Here is a 21,427-nt window from a genome sequence, read left to right as displayed (position 1 = left end):
TGTTGACAACCTTGAAGTATGTACCGTGCTTTGCCCGATAAAAAATCCGCCGTTATGGTATGATGGGAAGAGAGGTATTCCACTCGTTCTGTCTGACAGAACTGTTCGCATTGTGTTTTTTTTTTAAATTCTTGACAATAGGTTATCCGTTCCAAGAAAAATTGTCCAATAACGATGTCAACACAAACTCTTTAAACATATGTCTTGATCTCCTAATAAGATTATTGACTATCGAATTCGCGCGATGGCGACAGATCGAAATTACGGTCGTACATCAAAAACGTAAGTACGGTATTCAAGTTGGCTAATGATTCGCAAAAACAAGTTCTTTTATTGTTCGTAAAAAATAAAATCGTAGGCAAAGCTCGAGATGAAGTCAATATCCATTGTAATCTCACAACTTGGGAAGAAATATCCGAATTACTACTAAATCTTTATGAAGACAAAAAATCCCTAGATTAATTCATGGAAGAGTAAAATTCAATACAACAAAATCGTAATGTGAAAGCGTTTCAGAATTTCACTAATGATTAGAAGAACTTCAACCGCGAATACTAAGAATGACGTTTAGCCATGATAAACGAAATGATGATATTCAATTGTTTCATATATCATTCTCATCCTCAGATCTCCCAAATGCTGAGATACCGCGACTTTAAAAATATTAATAATGCATTCACCGCAGCTATAATAGAAAGGAATTCTTTAAGTATGGAATACAATCAGAGTGATATACGACAATGTAAAATTTGTAAATTTATAGGACGAATCACAGTACAAACAAATGTTTTAAAAATCGTAGCAAGTAATAAACCCATTCATTATACCAAAATTGATAGAACGAACCTAAACGAATTTAAACAATGTTCTTATTGCGAACGATTTGAGCACGTTATAGAAGAGTGTAAAAAACGGGAATGTAATAATTCTCGATACTATTCAAATTCCACGCAAAACTCCAATTTTAGAATCAATTTGCAGCAAAATCCTAATACTTCCGCCAATCGAAGATCGCACAATTATAACGGACAAAGTCTTCGAGAGATTCCCACAAGTTCACTCGCTTCACAGAATATTATTAACATATTGAACGCCCAGCGTGAATCGATAGTTTCTCCCGGCGCCACGAAGCAAAAAAACAATTTAAAAAAGACTATAACGTATTATCCTGAGTGTCTAGAGTCACCCCAATTATGTTTACAATGTTTTAACGAATTGCGTAACTAATAAATAATAATTAATAAAATGCTATAATATTATAAAAACAAATTTAAATATAAGTATTTATAATTTGTTAGTATAAGTATATTCTTGGGGGCGACAAAACCGTCGCCCCCGACGGCCGCTGGTGCGGCCGTCGTGAAGAGGCGGTGTGGGGTGCGGTCCCCCGCACCGCCGAATCAAGATGATTCATGGGGAGGAGGATTAATCTCCCCCCGGGACGCGGCCGGCCACCGCTCCATCCTGGTGGCCGGCCAGGCGAGGGGGAGCTGCGGTCGTGTTCTTGAAGAGTTCCCGTGGCTCCCCCGTTAATCGCCAGCGCCCTAGGCCGCCGTGGGGGTTTTAGCGGGTCGAACCCCGCACTACCACCCCTCCGCCCTTCGGGCGGAGCGGGGGTGTCTGACCTGCAGATTTCCCCCACGTTAAAAAAAAAAAAAAAAAAAAAAAAAAAAAAAAAAAGAAAAAAAAGTATAAGTATATTCTATTATTTTATTTTATTATTAATATAAGTATATTTTTAATATGTTTGTGTTTACTTTATACTTTATTGTCATCCTATATTGTCCATACTCGTCATAGTTGTGTTAGAAATAAAATCACTATAAATTACCTCCAAAATCCTGCTTTAATTGAACGAAGACTGCAGAAACATAGCTGTCACTCAGATATGGATGAGCTTCAAATAACGCAATTGTCGATCCTGAAACTCCAAATTTTTGCAATGCCCAAGATTTCCTTTGTAACGTGTTGTTCGGGGTTACAACAGAAGGACACAGGGTGAAACTCCACTGGACTTTATTCAGTGAGGTACATGTATGACGTGTGGTGCGGATAGTTACAAGAAGAAGCTTGGCGGAATAGTTAGACGGGAAGGTCGCGCAGTTTCTTGACTCCGTTATTTATATTATTTCCCACGTATTATGCCACGCCTTTTTGGGAGACTTGCTGTCTTCTTTTACCCCCGTTTAGTTTGGCGGGGGAGACAGCCATCATCCAACCCTCGCTGTAGGGGCGCGCTGGCCGTTCGGCCGGATAGCGATACGTGGCCGGCGACTTTCTCCGCGGCTAGGCCTGCAGTACATGTGGCAGTGATAAAAAATAAAGAAACAATGGAGTTTCCGGTGCTTGCAAACGTCAAGGACGTTTGTCTGCAAGTGGACATTTTTATGGTTATTACGGTCGCCGGCCGTATGCCGCTACACCTTAACTCTTCAATATCTGTAGCACGATCTAAAACAAAAATACCCATAAGGATCGTAAATCCATTAAATCTTCAAGAAGGTATCATATCTAAGCAAAGTCTAAATTCAGATAATTCCCTTTTAATTCCAAATGTAACTATTAAAGTTGATACCAACAAACGGGGTCTAGTAACCATATTAAACACGTCCGTACAATCACTCGAAATTTCAATTCTTGAAGTTCTTATCGAACCTGTTTCTGGATATCTATAGCCTCGCCGAAGATCGAGAAAACAATGAAAAACCAAATCGTTTACTGGTATTGCATGGCAAGTTACGTTTAAATCACTTAAACACTGAAGAACGCGACACAATTAAAGAAATTTGTTCAAAATTCAATTACATACTTCACTTGCCTTCTGATTTGCTTACACATACTACCGCGACATCTCACACAATCCCAACGGTGAATGAAATACCGACTCATGCTAAAAATTATCGTTACCCTCAAATTCACAAATCAGAAGTTGGAAAACTGGGAAACATTGAGAAAATGTTAGAATATGGTACTATTAAACCGTCAACTAGCCAATAGTCTAACCTCTTGTGGGTTGTTCCGAAGAAGGTCGACGTCACCGGAAAACGTACATGAAGTACGTGAAGCACATTCGTGATCGATTACCGGAAATTAAATTAAAAAGCAATGGGTGACGCGTACCCTCTTCCGAATATCGAAGCCACCTTAGACCAATTAGGTCACAGTCAATATTTAACAACCCTATATTTAGCTAGTGAATTTCACCAAATCCCAAAGATAGTTCTAAAATCGCATTTTCTACGCATTTTCTACGCATAGTGTCTATTGTGACACTATGAGTTTACTCGAATGCCATTCGGTCTGGAGAATGCACCATCCTGTTTCCAGAGAATGATGAATAATGTATCGATAGATTTAAATAACACAATGTTTCGTCTACTTAGACGATACAGTTTTGTACAGAGCCATGTTAGATGACCGTAACCGAAAATTTAAAAACGTATTTCCAAGACTAAGAAAACACAATCTGAAACTTCAATCGAACAAATGCGAATATCTAAACAAATCCTGTGAATATTTAGGGCACATTATTTCTGATAAAGGAATAAAAATGTTCTTAGGAATAGTAGGTTATTACAGAAAATTTGTCAACGATAGCTAAATCGTTAACACAATTATTATTAAAGACAGATGTACTTTTCGAATGGAGAGAATCACAGGAATACGCGTTTCTTACCCTGAAACAGATATTAATAAATACTATAATATTCAGATTTTGGAAACTACAAATGCCCCAGATGTAGGCATCGGAGCAGTACTTTCGCAAAAAGTGGACGATCGAGACCTTCCTATCGCATACTATTCTCGCATTTTAAATGACTCAGAATGCAATTCATCTACAACGGAAAAGGAACTTTTAGCAATTACAAATTCTGTTGAACACTTTCGTCCATATCTGTACGGTAGAACATTCTTAATTTATACGGACTATCGACGTCTTCAGTGGTAATTTAATTGTAAAAATCTATGTTCAAGATTAGTAAAGTGGCGATTACGATTAGAGGAATACGATTATGAGATTAAGTATAAAAAACTGGGTGCGCAAATACAAATGCAGACGATCTTCCACGACTTTTTACAGTAAATAGACACAACTCATTAATCCATATAGTAGAACTATTTTATAAAATATTACTATACACTACGCGATGAGATACAATTTCCAAATGAGAATCAAATCTTAGCAGAAATCCGCGAACCTATTATATTAGTTTCGTTCTTAGATCTAGATGAGATCAATCAGCATTCCGAATATATACAATCAAACTTCGATGGAACTGATCTAAAACCAACACTACACGATGCAAGCTGTTTAAAAAACGCGAAAAAACCAGCATGTCTAATGTTCCCCTTTGTTTGGGTGCGTCGTATTCACACCCGATATTGCCACTCCGCGATATTAATTATCCTTCGGGTTGTAAAGCCGAGTCCGCTGCGCGACGGAGTGGAGCAATATTTTTGTCCGTTTGATTAGAAAGGGACAAATATTTGGTTTAGAATGTGTCACTAAACAAGAATGATCACGATTGATGTTATGAACTGAAACTGACGACTGCTTGAAGACTAAGGTGATGCTGACTATCGAGTGAAGACTGGCCTTTGCATCGGGTTTGAGCTTATATACTGGTTCGTGGATCGAATACTGGAAGTTGAGTGGACATTGATGCGATGGAGGAGATGACGGAGCACGCAGTACCGCAGGTAGCAAAAAACCCTGGACGGCGACCGAAGCGATGCGTACTAGCCCGTCATAAAAAATGCTGCCTATGAAGGCGTACCTTGTTTAAAGGGTCTAAATGGTTTCATTGCCGGAAGGAAAGTTATGGCATCTACGACCTTAGAAACCTAACGGACGCTACCTTTTGTCAATGGCACGTCGCTCGTTGACGGACGGGCAACTCGCCTCGTTGAGTCGGAGTTTTCCCGTCAATAAATGTTTTTTCTTCTTTTGGGGGGGGGGGTGGAAGGAAAAGGGAATTCGTCCCAGAGAAAGCTGAGCCGATGCGGCCCGAAATTCCGTGGAAGGACGGAACACCCTTTAATGTACATTTTGACAAAATAGAATACAAATACTTGTTTAAACCTTTTCGGTCGTTACATTCTAAAATTCACAATGATAATTTTGAGTTTATTTATACTAAAAAATGTAGCGATTTGAAACGGCATTTATTATATGAAATGTTAAAACACATTTTCACTAGGAACGTTATAAAAACATTTCATAATAAGATAACACAGAAGTCATAAGACGAAATACACGAATTTTCAAGAAAATCACGACATCTCGGATCTAACAAAACATATAAGAAAATTAAGAAACGATATCATTGGATCACAATAAAGACAGATATTAGAAATTATATAAAATCATGTCATTCGTGTCGGATTAATAAAACAATTTTCAAATCGCCTAAACAACCTATAGAGTTTACGAGTACGTCCGATCACCAATTTGATAAATTTGCCATCAACATTCTGGGGCCATTTTCTTTAACAGAAACGGGAGACAGATTTATTCTCACTGCACAAAACGAATTAACTAAATATTGTTTCGCTAAAGAGTAGCTAAAAATCTAATTAAATTATTTATGCAATTTGGAATCATAAAATCATTTCTTCAGGATTAGAGCTCAGATTTTATGTCAAATTTAATTAAAAACTTAACCAATCTTCTTAAGACAAAGCTCGAACGTTACCATTTAACTCTCAAGAACTACATAAAACACTACATAAAACTGAAACTAGAAATTGAACCCAATTACAAAAATCTACCAAAAATATATAAAAAAATAAACTCCAAAGTCTCATGCTAAACGGTCTTATAATATTCATTGTATAACTGCCACTCGTAAAGAGAACAACCTTTGAGTTTTACCACTTAATTCCTTTACCGATGCAACATAAAAATACTTCCATTTTTTCTTTCATCACTCCACGAAATCCGTATCTTCTTCTGTCATAATCTAAATCTTCCTTTTCTCTCTTGTCGGAATTAACGAATTATAACGAGTATCTGGAAGGAACGCACGTATGTGTCACGGGACAGATTTCCGAATAGACGTAAAGTATTTTCCGCAGAGAATACAAGTACAAAATAATGCGCAGAATGACGGCGATACTGACGGAGGTCGGGAAGTATGAAATAATGTAGATACAACTAGGTTGACACTGAATCCAGAACTACTTTATTGGGTTTTTTTGTGGCCTTTTATATACGCGATAGAGTATGGGATTAGGGCTATCTGGGGTCATATTCCATGGTGACACATCAGGCAAGATACGGGAGTCTGGCTTCACGTATGCACCGACATACATATCACAAGGACTAATCAGGACTCTACCTGCAAGATGGACCAACCATCTCACATGGTTGCTATACTTCAAGATTGGTCCACAAAACCCAACAATGCCGACAGGAAAACGTAAATATATGTACCGGGAATGATCAATGGCTCTATGTCCTCTGTGAGCATCAATTACTCTCACAAAAATCTGTGGCGAAGGTAAAACCACTATGAAAGATATAGTACCACATCAAACAGGCATGCTACAATTACATATTACAGTAAATTCGTCCCAATTTTCCTTCAGATTGTAAACAAAATGGACAATTAGGGAACTGGAGATACGATTATTCGAACTTTGCACCTCGTTTTTATAATTGTTGATAATAGGCAACTATAAAAATAAACCGCGAGGCTCGAATAATCGTATCTCCTCTACCCAAGTCGTCCATTTTTGTTTACAAGCTGAAGGAAAATTAGGGAGAATTTACTGTAATTGTTCACTGGAACCGACGAGTCATGTTAACAGAAACATCGCGAATTCTGTTCCTTCAATTAACATAATAGACGACGATTGTTGTATAAAAGTTACTAACTATATTCTTCGTATCTCCTTAAGGTCACTGAATACAATAAAACTAACTAACATCGACCAGAACGATTTAAAATTCACAAATAAGAAACTCAACAAATTCGACGAGTTGCTGACACATCAATTGGAACAGCCAATTTATTGTCACACAGACGAATTGGTACACGATAGCACTGTGCGTGGTAGAAGCTGTTCTATTCGCTATTTTCTGCGCAGACTGCTGTCACTGACTAGGATGATGGCATCGAAACTATTGAGATGACTTTGTTGCTGCACCAGAAGTCTCACTACTGAGAAAATCGTACCATTAATAATTAAAAATTTCGTCAACTACAGTTTCGATGCTCGTAATCACGCCAAGCATAGAGAAAATTCCAACGAAATAGTTATGAACGAAAGCCGTAGCAGAACATAAACTCCATTTGACATCCATAGAAAACACTACCAACATCGAATCGATCATTGATTAGTGCTTGTCGATACAATGTACGAAGCAATAATAAATGTCGGAAAAGCACAACTGCTTTATAAAATAGATCTAAGAATGTATACATGAACATATATTTAATCGCTATCATCATTATACCTAGTAATATTAAGAACATTTGCTTTTTGGCTTAATTAATTTTAAATAATGCCCATGTTAATTAAGACAAATATATAATTCACAAATAGAATGCGTAGACTAAAGAGGGACGGTGTTGGTTGATAATGATCAAGGGATGTCTCACTGTCCACATTGAGTCAACTTTTTAGACTCCAACTCTATTCAGCAGGGTAGTCATATATCTCTCGCTCTCTCTCTCTCTCGCTCTCTCTCTCTCTTTCTCTCTCTCTCGCAAGGTACAAACTCAAGATGAGATCACTCCCAAATCCAAAATCTAATGAGCACAGGCCTCTCAGAACTGAGACCTTAAATACAGTCTACGCGCCGTATAATACCACTAGTATAATGTACAACAGTGTTTTATTCAATTCGCCCGATATCCAACATAAGACTTTCGCAGGTGTCGCCAAATGATTCCTAAGAAAACAAACATTTAATAGTGAATAATATGTACCTTTCTCATCCTCTAATTACTCGATTTTTACAATTCAAGTTTTGATTTTCGTCATTGGATAAGCTGTTACATAATACAGCAATTATAAGTGACATTTGTTCGTAATTAATAAAGTTCCATTTTTCAATTTGCGAGTAAGTTGAAAAAAGTGACTCCATCATAGAAAGCATTATAAAAACTGTGCGCGTAAATGAATTTTCGAACAGCCAGTAGGGCTCCACCCGAGCCGAGAAGGAAAATTCGAAGGTAATCTTCTTTTGCAGTTAGAATTCTTTTTCTGAATGTTGAATCTCCTTCCAACGCTGGAAAAGGTTCTTAAATTCTTCTGAAATACGATGCCCACTGTATGCTTTTTGACGAGTTCCGTCGTGTCACAGCGAACCAGTAAAATCCGAGTGTTGCCGGTCTCTCTATTGATCTCTGACGGAACATTACAAGCGTGCGCCAACTTCGCCTATTACGACATGCACTTACAATATTTAACTCCTAGTCGTACTTTGACGAGTCATGAACATTTCTAGTAACAATTTGTTGAATATAGAAAGTTATTCTGTCCTTTAAAATTGGAATCAAATTCTAATCTCTTGTCATCAATATTTAAGCATTCAAGTAAATTCAGCGTCACACACACACACACACACACACACACACACACACACACACACACACACACACACACACACACACATAAATTCATGAGCGTCAATTTTCTTTTCTTTCTAAGAAATTATTGCAATCAAATAATTTCCAATCGCAGTAACTGCGAAGAAAATGGTATGTTAAGGGGTTAAGTAAAGCAGATGCAACAGACCAATTTGATCGAACGAATTTCGATTTACTTTGAACATTGTAGGGTTTGAGAACTTTCCGTATGCAGTAAATTCTCCCCAATTGTCCCTCAGCTTGCAAACAAAAATGGACAATTTAAGAAGAGGCGATACGATTATTCAAACCTTGCGACTCGTATTTATAGGTGCAATCTCGAATATTCGTATCTGTTCTTCCCAAATTGTCCATATTTATTTAATAGTAAAAGGACGTTTGGGGAGAATTTACTGTACTGAGCAATCGAATGAACATTCTTCGAACGGAAAATGTAAACAAAATTTTTTTAATCGATGCTTACCTAATTCCAATTTTTCACTTTGAAATTCCCATTTGTTATTGTAAGGGAGGAGATCTTTCTCATTATCTGTAAGGTCATATAAATTGGTGAAATTGTTCTGGAATCAAATGGCACCGCGTAATACGACAAACTGAACTTACCCTTTTTATGGGGATCTTTGATCGCATAATGAACCACGACAAATGTAGCGAGATATTGAAAAGCACAATTGTCGAGCAATTATAGCTAATATGATGAGTAAAATGATCAGACCTACAGGTACTCGTTTCTCTTCTAATTAAAAGAGATTTAAAGTCAAATAGTTACAACATATCTCAATACTTCTCAATTTATGAAATTACCTTTTATTGTTATCTGTCGATAAACTTCTACATTTGCAATACGATTTTGCACTCGGCACACGTACTGGCCGCTGTCGAGTTTCACTGGATCTTCTATTTCAAGTATTTGGAAGTTATTGAAAAACCTGTACCTTTCATTATCAGCTACCAATTGCCTACCGTCCTGTGTAAAGTATGTCGATTTTCAATAGCTTGCATCGAGATCATCATGTAGTGAAATAGTTAAATATTAAATGAAATATAAACAGCGAAGTATTGACCCGATTTAGAAATTAATGAACTTACTTCAAACTAATCGCCTACCTTGAACCAAGTGATGCTCGGTTTAGGCACACCAACCGCGAAGCACTTAAGATTCACTTTCTTGCTATCTTCTGTGTTAACGTCAATGATTATATCGTCGTTTTTCAAATTCGTATCAGTAATAATAGGCGCTCGGGCAGCTAAATCAAAGATGATATTATGGAATAATTCATAATTCAATTTTCAGGTATTTACATTTCTAATTACCTTTCACTTCCAAACGATAATCAATAGACCGAGACATATTTTTGGCGGTTTTTCCTGCACAATTATATTGCTGCGAGTCGTTCATTTTCACGTCGTGTATTTTCAAAATTGATCTATAGGCGAATTCAGTCTTCTCTCGATCGATAGAGATTCGGTCTAAAATTTTCAACTAATTACTTTCGGTTCTTTTCAATTTATCGTTGAACTTTACTTGTTTTTAAGATCAATTTTAAAGAAACAAATTTTATAATACGTTCTTAGTGCTAATATCAAAAATAGAGTTACCAGATTGTACAATCGGACCCTTCTCGTTGCTCCAATCGAAGATGTCCGAATAATTGTAAATCGAAGCAGCACAGATCAGCTCCCATTCGTCGCCTTCTACGACTGTATCCTGCGTGGAAAAGACACCGAATTCCCCGACTACATCTAAAATATTTTCAAGCACAATGTAGCATTTGAAGAAAAAGTGATCGTAGGGAAATGTCCATGAGTCGAATTCTACTCGAACTGGTGAATGACGTTAATAAAACATATATAAATATTGATACATTTTGCAGTGGAATCCAAGTGAAATCATGATCGATGTTCTTTCGAATACATAGTATGTATTTAGTTTAAGTAAGAACTATGGATCTCCCTGAAAAATAAAAATTTTCGAAAGCTGAAAACATATGCTGCTTTATCTCTCTCAATGATTTTTATGTATAAATTAATTCCTTCAAGAATATTCTTAAATAATCTGTATAAATTGTAAGAATCAAGAGCCAAGTAACTTTCTTTCTCCAATGATTTTGCTAAGATAAAAATAATGCGACAGCATTCATAAGTACTTCCATTATCTTTTAAATTTGATATTTCAGTTATCCATCTTTGTGTCGAAAAAAATCTCCAATTCAAGAATATGTTAAAAGTCAACACTCTTGCACTAAATCACGAAAAATGGTTTGAATATAGTTTTCAACACTTTACCTCTGTCTCCACAATCTCTATCTCTACACACAGCAGACTGTAATACTAGTTTCTACAACACGGATTTCTTGAACGCAAAAATTTTGTGATCACCGTTTTTATACATCATAATTTATCACCCACCGCGGTATGTAATAAAATCGAAATATGTCAAAATAAACGGCTAATTACACTAGAACGAGAATATTGAAAACATAATTTTGAACGATTCAGACAATGATTAAAAGGTCCACGGTATGAAACTGACTTTCCGATTTGTTTAATCAATTGTAACCATAGAACAATCTCCTTAAATTTTTTCTTTCGATGAATTTATGTGGAAGAAGATATATCATTTATACACGATAACAATATAATTGGCGAGTTCGCTCCAAACCGTGCTCGAGTATAAAAGTATTTGTAAACAGCGCGAGAACGGTTCGTGAGTCTTGGGCGGTACGTGAGCGACACGTAGGCAGTTTGATACGTATCAGATAGTGCGAAATCGACCAAAGTGTCTCCAAAATTATTAAACTCTTCTGAGTACAGCAGAGATAAAAGTGTTACAATGAACGATAATCAAACCCTCAAAAACAATAATAAAATGGCCTATTGTGTGGATTATTATATATATTATTATAAATATTGGACCAAGAAACAATATTTTCCGAAGAAAAACTAGGTCATAATTTTAGATGCAGTCGATGGGTATAGCATTAACGATTATATAAAGAAATTAATAAAATTGACCAACCCCGCAAATATAAGATTCATATCAAGATTATCCAACAACAGGATCTGTACATACCTAGCAACTAAGGAAAAGCCGACGAGTTGGTAGAAAAAAGCAAAGTATATAACTCTTGGAAATACCAACGTACAAATTGAATCTCTAATATCCAAAGCCAAACGGATAATCCTCTCCAATGTTTGTCCGATTATACCCCACGGAAAGATAGAAAATATCTTCAAAGGGCTCGAAATTAAACTAGAGTCCAGCATTCCTTTCATCAAAGCCGGAAGCAACGAATCTAAATTCTCATATATTATGAGCTTCAGACATCAGATTTCTGTCCATCAAGATGACCTAAAAAACCTACCACATTTTGTACAAATGGATTACGACAAAACAATTATTGGATTTTCATCTCGTCAAACTCTCCGATCTGCTTTGTGTGCAAGAAGGAAGGCCACCTCGCAAGGCAGTACCCTATAGTTCACGACACATCGGTACGGGAAGAGACCGTTCTAGACAACCAACATACAAGAAGTAGCAACACCTAGTGTCTATAGAAATATTGCCACCGGTTACACAATCATAAATACACAAGAAACGGATACATTCCTTCGAAGTCTGCCGAATTTCACAAATCCCTTTACGGAACACAATACGTTAGGAACTAAACGACAGAATCACTCTCTGACCCCTACTGGGTCTGAATCAAGCATTACCTATTCTCAACGGAAAACAATGTAAGTAAAGAAAACGATTTAAACAGCCTACCCAAAAAAACAGCTAATCATTCAGTAGTAAAGGAAATCATTGACCAATACCTAGACCCAATTAAAAGCAAAATGTTAGAACTACAAGACCAGTATCCTATTTCTTTCACCAATTTTAAAAGCATCTTAGATAAATCTAGAGACTACGTAGAGAACACACTACTACTAGCAAAAATGATGCGAGAATTGTACCCTCATCTTATAGACCGCAGTATTAGGAACCAATTAAGCCAAATTGGTTATCTTTGTGGTTATGTCATGTCTAATTGGTTATGTGGTTTATTTATATGTTTAGAATTCTAAGTGTTTAGAACCCTAAAGTTTTATTTATGACCGGACGTGACTTCGCAGCTATTTTTTTGAGCTCAAGGGTCCGTCTCGGTAATTACGCTCATCTTCACCATGAACAGGAAAAACTCCAAGTCGGACCACTGGAGTTTCTCCTGGCCATCGTAAATCCCTTGGAACGTGAAGTGTACACATGGACCTCAGGACAGACCGGCAGAATTGGGAAAAACCCGAGGTCCCGAACTTTCTGTTTTTAACTACCTGATGGGCGGCATTTTCAACAAAATCCGTATTGGCTGGTGGGAGTTCCTATCGTGCTAAAAACTCCAATGGGTAACGATTAGAAGTCGACGTGGAAGATGAGCTACAAGAACTACATCAGAAATTAAACAAATCAGAGATGCACAAGAACAATCAGGACATAGCACAAAAACCACCAAGAAGCACAAGAAGCACAACAGACACGAAGTCGGACGCTTCGGGACGAATCTTCCGCACAGGCTCTTGCCGGCTACTGTTGACAGCCATCTATCACGGCTCCTGCAAGCCATCGTTGACCGCAGGCCATTTCAATACACGAGCGTGTTTTTGAACCAGCGAACTAACAACCAGCTCGAAACATTGGTACTTCGAGCCGGATACTTGTTAACGTAATCATAATTATCGGTATTCGAAATGTAATTTTGTATTTGTAACTTTGGGGCGGGTCACTTGTGACGTGTAGATCGCTAACTTGTTACACACTAAACTTGATCGGGCAAATTTAATGTGACTTGGTTTCATATTGAAGTGATTCTACACTATCAGTCGTCGCCACGAACGTGTCAACTTCCTACAAGCTGAAGCTTCGACGTAGTCACTGGGTCTGACGATTTGGACAACTAACTGCGCAACATACAATAGCTGCATCACTATGACAAAGATTGCCATGTCGAAGACAGAAGAACAACTCACCAATCCTTTGAGCACTTTCAACTCCCGTAAGTTCCATTTTCCATTTTTGTGCGATTTAAAACTGTGAGTACTTCTAACTGTCATTATGGACAAAACATTGAAAAAACTGGTTATTGACAAAATAAGCTGATGCGACCTTAAATAAATAAATAAAAAAATATATAATTGGCATTATAAGAAGAACCTTTTCGTGTGGTTTCATTTCCTATAACTCGAATTTGTACAACGCGTAACGCATTACCACGTTATACGGAAAGCTACTGTAACATAAAAGGCGTAAGACGATACCGTGGAGAAAGTGGAGATCCAAAAAACAATCACGGACCATAAACAAAATCGGTTTATTGTTTGATTTGTGATAGAAATCGTTTGAGAAGAAATTGAGATATCGTCATTACGTTCAAAAATATAATAATCTTATTCAACGATCAATAAAACTATTAAATTATTAAAATCTGTTGATATTAAAAATTTGTTAATGTAAAATATTAAAAAGATACCCTGAAGCGATTACTAAATGAAGGAAAAGGTGTGTCTGTCACATGGAAATCTTGAAATAGCTTAAGAATGAGATGGACATTTTCAGTAAGTGTACTCACCCTGCACAATTAGACGATAAGCAACCTCTTGATCAGGAGCGATCTTGCATTTGTAGAAACCTCGGTCATGCGGCTTGACTTTGTACAGCGTAAATCCAAATTTTGGATCGAAAGAAAATCGTAAATCATGTTCTTTGAGATCCTGCACAATGTATTTTAATAAATGAGATTTCGTGCATTAAGTTTACGTACTATCAATCGTGAAGCCTGTGAATCGATCATGGTAAAATTAAGGAAATTATATTTGCAGTAAAATGTATAAAAATTATGATAACAGGTATAGAATTAATCCCTCTCCCTCTCCCTCTGTCTCTCTCTCTCTCTCTCTCTCTCTCTCTCTCTCTCTCTCTCTCCCTCTCTCAATAATTTCACTATTCTGCACACTCGATACTCTCGCTCAAACTCATACTTTAATGGTTCTTCATTCTAATTGGCATTCATACAAGTCAAACCAAATTGCCTATCATAATCGTTTCCATCTAATCAATCACAATCCGTGGCTTCTGTAAAATCCAACTCCACAGAACCTACGCAATCGTACAGAACAAAGAACAATTGATCTTTTCATGACTGTACAAATGAATGCCAATATTTTTCCTGACATGTAAAATATCGTTCTTGCAAATATTTCTGATATTCCACGTGTGCAAGTTTCTAATAAATCATTCGACATATTTTGTAACTTCAACGTTACATTACTGCATGCTCGAAAATGTTTTAAGTAATCAAATACTTACTTGATTGTACCATGAAAGCCTGACATACGCTGTCGGCGACGTTGGTCTACATGGTATGACAAAGTTTTCGCCTTCAAGTGCTTCTAAAGTTTTAGAAAGCGGTACTTCCTCATACCGAACTGTTTTAGCTGAAACATGATAGTTTAACCACTAAATTGCAGCGTTCTGATTTACAGCGATCTCTGTACATTAAAACCACTAGGCTGTAGATATGATAATACTTTAAGGAGTCTTTCGGCTCTGTGATTTTGTGCAATTTTTGCATAATCTTTAGCAGTTTAATAAAAATCTGAAATGCACTCACACTCAGCATAAACATACATCCAGCTGACTACTAGGTCGACATAATTACGTGTGGCAATTTCAATTGTATTATATGAACATCCATACCAACCAACGTCCTCATAGATTGTGTTCGATCGAAGGTAGTCGTACCAATAGGTACCATTTTCATCTTGGATTTTCTTTATTTTGGTGTGTGGTGAATGAACGGCTATACTAGACTGCTATTAAAGCATGTGTTATGTTATATTTCTTTACTTTGTATTGGTTATAATATGTCCTTATTATTTCATTACTTACATCAATTACGGTAACAGGATACATGAAGAAATAGTCGGATATGACGGAACATAGTCGCTTGGACGGTTTGTCTTCTTTTCTAATAATCTGGTCAATTGTCGATGACATATTTCGTTTTAAAGCCGTTGAATCTAGGAGCAAGAGAAGGAAAGCTATACGATTAATGACAAAACGTAATCAATTACCACAATGCATCTATGAAACTGAATAAATAAATAAGCTTTCTTAAATAATTGCTTCGTATATTTAAACTAAACTTACAGATTGCAAAGTATACTACGTTTAAACAGTAATAATAATAATTATTATTATAATATATAATATATGTATATTATAATTAATATACATTATAATTATAATATTTTATTATATATATATATATATTATTCCAACAATGAGACTAAATGAAAGTTAGGTGAATGATCGTAATATCTTAACCCACATAGCGATTTATGCGTAAACGTAGCCACGTGATGCAATTTATCGGATATTCCGTGTCTGGGACGGAGTTGGACATTATTCGGATTGTTCCGAATTATCCAAATGCATTCATTTTAGTTGAAGATTCTATTTGAATAATTCATCATAATTCTTTATTTGAATAATTCAGATAAATAATATGGAAGAAATAAATCGATAAACTCTGAAAGAACACTTTATATTGTATCATTTTTATTCGAATCAATTATTTTCCGTATGAATTCCTGTACGAATGAATTCTTATTCGAATATAATTTGATTCGAATAAATTTTTATTTTATTAAATATTGATTCGATAACATCGAATAAAAATTATATTCGAATTTTGTATCTAGATAAATTTTTATTTGATAGTGTCGAATATAATTTTATTCGTTAGTTTTTATATTTTATTCGTTATCCGACTTCAGGGTCCTCATAAAACCGCGAAAGTGATTCGTGACATCCTTCACCGAATGAAGATAGAGGAAAATCCAAAGATTAGTTTGAAAATCTAATGTTTCACCATTCAACGGAAACTAATTGTAAATATTTCGTAAGTTTTCGAGTGCTTTCAGTTAATATGGACGTAAAACTGTGAAATTCTGTACTTAACAAAGTTTTTAAATGAGCTATACATTTCAAAATCTACTCTAAATCTACTCTCACGATAAAGTTAATAATCCCCCAGTTTCATTTTATCTATCATTATTTTGTCGTTTTCTTGCAGGAATGTTTACTGTATAGTTTCCAAATCACAAATCGAAGATATCACTTTTTCCTTAATATGTGTGTGGAATCCCTCAGTTGTTGGCATGTGTTTGTATTAAGGAAGTCCTTCTTTTCCTCAACCTCTCCTACCTCCTTTTCCTTCGTTTCACGAGGAAAATAAGTACATATAGAAATGAATTAACAGCAAAGACTTTTTTCACTGTGTCAGTTGTTCGTTTTTCTCTCAACACCATTTTACATAGCGAACTGCAAAGTTTTATTACAAATCGAAACATTTCATGGCTTCCTCATAACCATAAACGCGAAACAAACATTTCTACTTGAAAATTGGAGAAATACGACTTTTTCACTTCATCGCATTTCCAAGCAACTTTCCACTGAACAATTTTATTCGTATTCGAGATTATGATTCTAAAAGCTTACTCCAAAAGCCTATCTATTTATCTACTTATTCGCCATCTACGGTTGATTCACCTTCGTCGAATTATAAAGTGATGTCTCCTATTACACAGAACATGCCTATTATGTGTGTAAAAAATCCTTGAGGCAACATGCTATTCTATTATAGAATTTCCGCGACGTCCAGCCGTGAAAAATGCTATCATAAGTTTTCCTTAAAGTTCACAAAGCTCGATTGACTTTGGTTGTGCCCACTACGATTGTGTGTTTTGAAATTTTCTTAAAAAATAAATAACATTCTCATTTAATAGATGATTCATAAAATTTGCATCACAAACCCGACTCGTCCGTTTAATGCAGGGGGTTAAAAGCAACCAATAATGCTTTCATTTTATTTGATCATTTCAAGTTTCAAAAGAGTTACTCCATTTTAAATAGAATTAAAATACCTTTCCGAAGCATTATATGCTTGTGTGCGTATGAATTATTATTAATCAAAATTTTCTAGTTCACCCAAGTGTGCAACAAGCGTCCTTGCATGTTGAATAGTTACAGTAAGATGATCATACGAAGAAGCTGCGCTAAGAAGCGGCCGGCCGACAAAGGGTAGGGAAAAACGAGTGCTTCTATATCCAGATAAGCTATATGCATGGAGGTGCGTGGATATAGTCTTTAACTTTCTGCATCGTTGTTTGGATGAACAAAAAAATATAAAATCACACTCAGGTACAGCCGCAATTACCTCCGTACAGGTGCGAGATAAGAACGACGGCAAGGAGAAATCGTCGTTGTCGGTATTGCATTTTTCTGTAATTTCCTTCTTGTTGCTTCTTTTACTTCGCCTCTCTCTCTCTCTCAGTAATCACCGGTTTAATCACTAAGCTTAAAGTATTTAGATGTCTGACAAGGTACTATGGAACAATATCGCACGAGTACACTCGACTTCTAAGAGCGCGTCACTAAACGATGAAATTATAGCAATTTTTTCAGGGAGCTGACCCCACCCTGATAATCCTTTAACCACAACTTATCGACGACGACGTCATCTGAATCATCGTTCATCTTTATTTCGCACTCCACTCGAAGCAGACCGCAACTAGTTACTTTTCTCAGTGCGGTGTTAGTTTTGTTTCTGCTTGACGCACAGTGATAGCTTTCCTTAGAAGTTGTGCTCTAAATTATAACTTGATTAGATTTTTATGGAAATCGGCATTCTTATAGTTTTGAGGTTGTTGATATTGAATATTCTAAGAAAAATGCAAAATTCAAAATGGAAAATCAGACGCTACTGACACAAGCATCGCTTTTAACTTATTTTTTGCGAATATCATTAGTTTTCCAATATTGAACTATAATTATATAATTAGAATATAAAAAATGTAACGATCTCGTTAATGTTATTCATTGCTTCTATTTATCTGAATCTCCATCCGTCACATGTAGCTGTTGAGGGTATCACATTTGCGTTTTGAGTTTTCGTTTATATTGCCTTTTTGCTCATTGCTATCTTTTTCTTATTCGTTTCCATCGTTTCCTTTTGGTTTCTTTCGCCATTCTATCTTCTTCTTCTGTTGGCATACTGAGTGAAACGTTAAGGCAAGCATGTACAATTAAACGAAAAAGATTACTGTTGTATAATGTGATATGCCGGTGTTTCATATCTTTAATTCCAATATCTAAAACCTCTTGTTTTCGGAGTGCGTTGACGAGTACTACTCGATCCTTATATATTATGAATATCTTGAAGATGAGCACAAATGGGCAATATTTGTCCATTGGATATCATACTTGCTGAGCAAAGGTAATTTTGATACAGAAAATATTTGAAATGCTTATTTAAATAGAAGATCCTTCAGAATTCAAATAAAATAGTTTTCTGTTTACTCACTAACTAATTTTAAATAAACATCAAGAATGTAAACTGAAGAGATAATGCACTAACTTTAAATAAAGCTGAAACATCCATACTCAACAGATGAAGCACTATGACTAGATTATTTTATTGCGACAACGAGACACTTACGCGTCATGCGTACGCACAATTCATAAACTCAATAAGGACGATGTTATATGTCAACATTCTTGTAGAAATACCTGATCGAATGCCATAAATAAAAACTCAATTAAAAGTAACAGCACTTCAAACAACGTTACAAGAAAAGGAGGAAAAATATTACTTTCAAGCATGACAAAAATTTGTTATTGTTCACAGTTACGTACCAACTGGTAGCAACTTCAAATTACGTGAGATTAGATGTGCATAATATACAGTGGACCACAAAAGTGTTCACTCACCTGTTAAAATGCAATAACTTCTTGAGAACTGAACTAAATGACTCGTATTTTTTCAAATGACAGAGGGACTGGTCTATTAGACGATGGCTAAAAAGCTTTCTTTTAATTTTGCCATTACTTGGAATATAAAGAAAGTATTAAAAACCCTCGTTTTTTAACTTTTTTATCTGAGCCTATAACGATAATTTTAAAAAATGCCTTTTTGTACGTCTCGGTAACTTATATGCGTTGTAAAAATTTGATCGAAATCGGTTAAACCAGAGTCGAGACGCAGGCGTTGAAGGATTTCAAAAACTACAGATTTCGTACAGTTTTAGGTCAAAATCGTGATAAAACTGCGATCTCTACGATCTTTAATTTGTTGTAACTCATAACAACGTAAACCGATTTCGATAAAATTTTCAACAAGCATATAAATTACAGAGATCTACAAAATGCATTTTTTAAATTTTCGTCATAGGCCCAGATAAAAAAGTTCGAAAAACGTTACTTTTTCATTCTTTTATTGTGCCAACAAGTTGCAATTTTGAAAAATAATTTTTTAGTCATTGCCTAATAAACTAATCCTTCTATTATACCAAAAAAATTAAGGTCACGTTGTCCAATTATAAAAAACTTATTCTGCTTCGAATAGTGTACGAATACTTTTATACACCCACTGTAAGTATCTATCTCACCGACCTGTATTACCAACAGTAGCTAATTATGGTTATAAACGAGCACGTATGGGGTGCAACTTTTTGGTTAGAAAGAAGTACATATTATAGTAAGTGGCAGGAGTAGTATTAAAAAATGTCGAAACCTCGAGTTGGTGTTTTCGTACCGCAGACAGTAGTCGATATTGGTTGAAGACTGTGACAAAGGTGAACGACGGGTAGTAGCGAGACCGAATGAGAGGGAATAATGACAGCTACTATTGTTATCGATCTTTGTCACTGTCTTCGACCAATATCGACCATTGCCAGCGATTATAGGAGGGACAGCGGTCTGCGTCAGGAATGGACCATGCCTTCTTCTTGTGGAAGAATGATCGTGCGTCAGTATCGTCAGTTTAAATTTTACTTTAAATGCGACTTTATTTGCTCGAATTTTGTTCAAAATGAAAATATTAACCAATACTATAGTGAAGATATAGAATGCTCTAAACTTTTGTTTTCATGAAACTGTATTCTTTTCACAAATTGATACGTAATCATATGTGCTAGTAGTATTCTGGGGAGAATTTTAGGACTTATTACAGTAGTGTATCATCATAGTAAGCGAAGTAGGAGCAACCTGCTTAAAAGCATGAAGCAGGTAGAGAAATCTGATTGGTTGATGCTTCACAGCTAAACAGTGCTGTCGTCACGGTTCTAGACAAAGAGAGGAAGTGGCGCGTGAGCAAGAGAGTACGATGTCAGCACACCACAAGCAAAACAATTCACATCGATGATCAATGTAGCTTGTCTCACTTTATCGTGCTTGCGTTCTCCCTCTTTTCGCGCATCCATTCGCGTACTTACGTTTTCATGCTCCATCTGAAACACGTGGCGCGATATTCGACTCGTACTTTTCGCCTCATAGGATTCTTGACTACACAATCCAGCATATTTGTGAACATCTTGAAACGGCGATCATTTCTACAATTATTAAAATTTTCGAAAATCCGTAAGCTACATTTTAGCTAATTGTTTCCACTTTATGAATCAACAAAATTTTGTTACTTCAGCCATTCCAGTACTCTTTAACTGAAACGATCAACAACCAATATTCTACTGTACGAGAAGGAATTTCGAAAACAACGAATAGTTTTGCAATTTTATACGATTTTTACTGTTACAAATTTGAAAAACGAAGCTAAAACTTGCATCCATATCCTCTTAGAACGACTACATATTTAATGTAGTAATTACCTACAAAAAATTCTCAAACTCAGAGTTTTATAGAATTAGAATTAAAAATTATTTATTAAGTATATTACAATTACTGAATATAGCGGGCCCGAGACAGGGTTTGAAATTATTCGAATTGTTTG

General features: G+C 35.9%; 1 protein-coding gene across 4 annotated transcripts; it reads right to left on the bottom strand.

Annotated features, from left to right (window-relative positions):
- Nucleotides 1-1,999: 1,999 nt before the first annotated feature.
- On the bottom strand, nt 2,000-18,223 carry LOC117228264 (peroxidasin homolog). Of its 4 annotated transcripts, none has more exons than XR_013034921.1 (12): nt 17,861-18,222; nt 15,529-15,659; nt 15,251-15,452; nt 14,947-15,074; nt 14,210-14,351; nt 10,200-10,343; nt 9,915-10,070; nt 9,708-9,847; nt 9,405-9,567; nt 9,204-9,336; nt 9,064-9,129; nt 2,000-2,451 (listed from the first exon to the last, which is right to left on the bottom strand). XR_013034921.1 is itself a non-coding variant. In XM_076526792.1 (11 exons), exons 1-10 carry the CDS (start codon nt 17,919-17,921, stop codon nt 9,209-9,211), a joined length of 1,392 nt encoding a protein of 463 aa, XP_076382907.1. In that variant the 5' UTR covers nt 17,922-18,223; the 3' UTR covers nt 6,977-9,129; nt 9,204-9,208. The 4 variants fall into 4 exon arrangements, 2 of the variants coding, with proteins under 2 accessions (XP_076382907.1, XP_076382906.1); XR_013034920.1 differs by lacking the exon at nt 2,000-2,451 and adding an exon at nt 6,977-8,391; XM_076526792.1 differs by lacking the exon at nt 2,000-2,451 and having other exon boundaries at nt 6,977-9,129; nt 15,251-15,449; nt 17,861-18,223.
- Between the last annotated feature and the right edge of the window lie 3,204 nt (nt 18,224-21,427).

The sequence above is a fragment of the Megalopta genalis genome, chromosome 16 (genome assembly GCF_051020955.1).
Source record: "Megalopta genalis isolate 19385.01 chromosome 16, iyMegGena1_principal, whole genome shotgun sequence".
Classification (NCBI taxonomy): Eukaryota; Metazoa; Arthropoda; class Insecta; order Hymenoptera; family Halictidae; genus Megalopta; species Megalopta genalis.
This window is presented reverse-complemented; position numbering and strand designations above follow the sequence as displayed.

What these genes read in the sequence shown, in the direction of transcription:
- LOC117228264 (XM_076526791.1), bottom strand. Translation starts at nt 17,921, where the DNA reads ATGCAATACCGACAACGACGATTTCTCCTTGCCGTCGTTCTTATCTCG. An exon ending in ATCCTGTTACCGTAATTGAT is followed by an intron (nt 15,453 to 15,528) that starts GTAAGTAATGAA and finishes ATGCTTTAATAG; the next exon opens with CAGTCTAGTATAGCCGTTCA. An exon ending in TTATCGTTTGGAAGTGAAAG is followed by an intron (nt 9,848 to 9,914) that starts GTAATTAGAAAT and finishes TCTTTGATTTAG; the next exon opens with CTGCCCGAGCGCCTATTATT.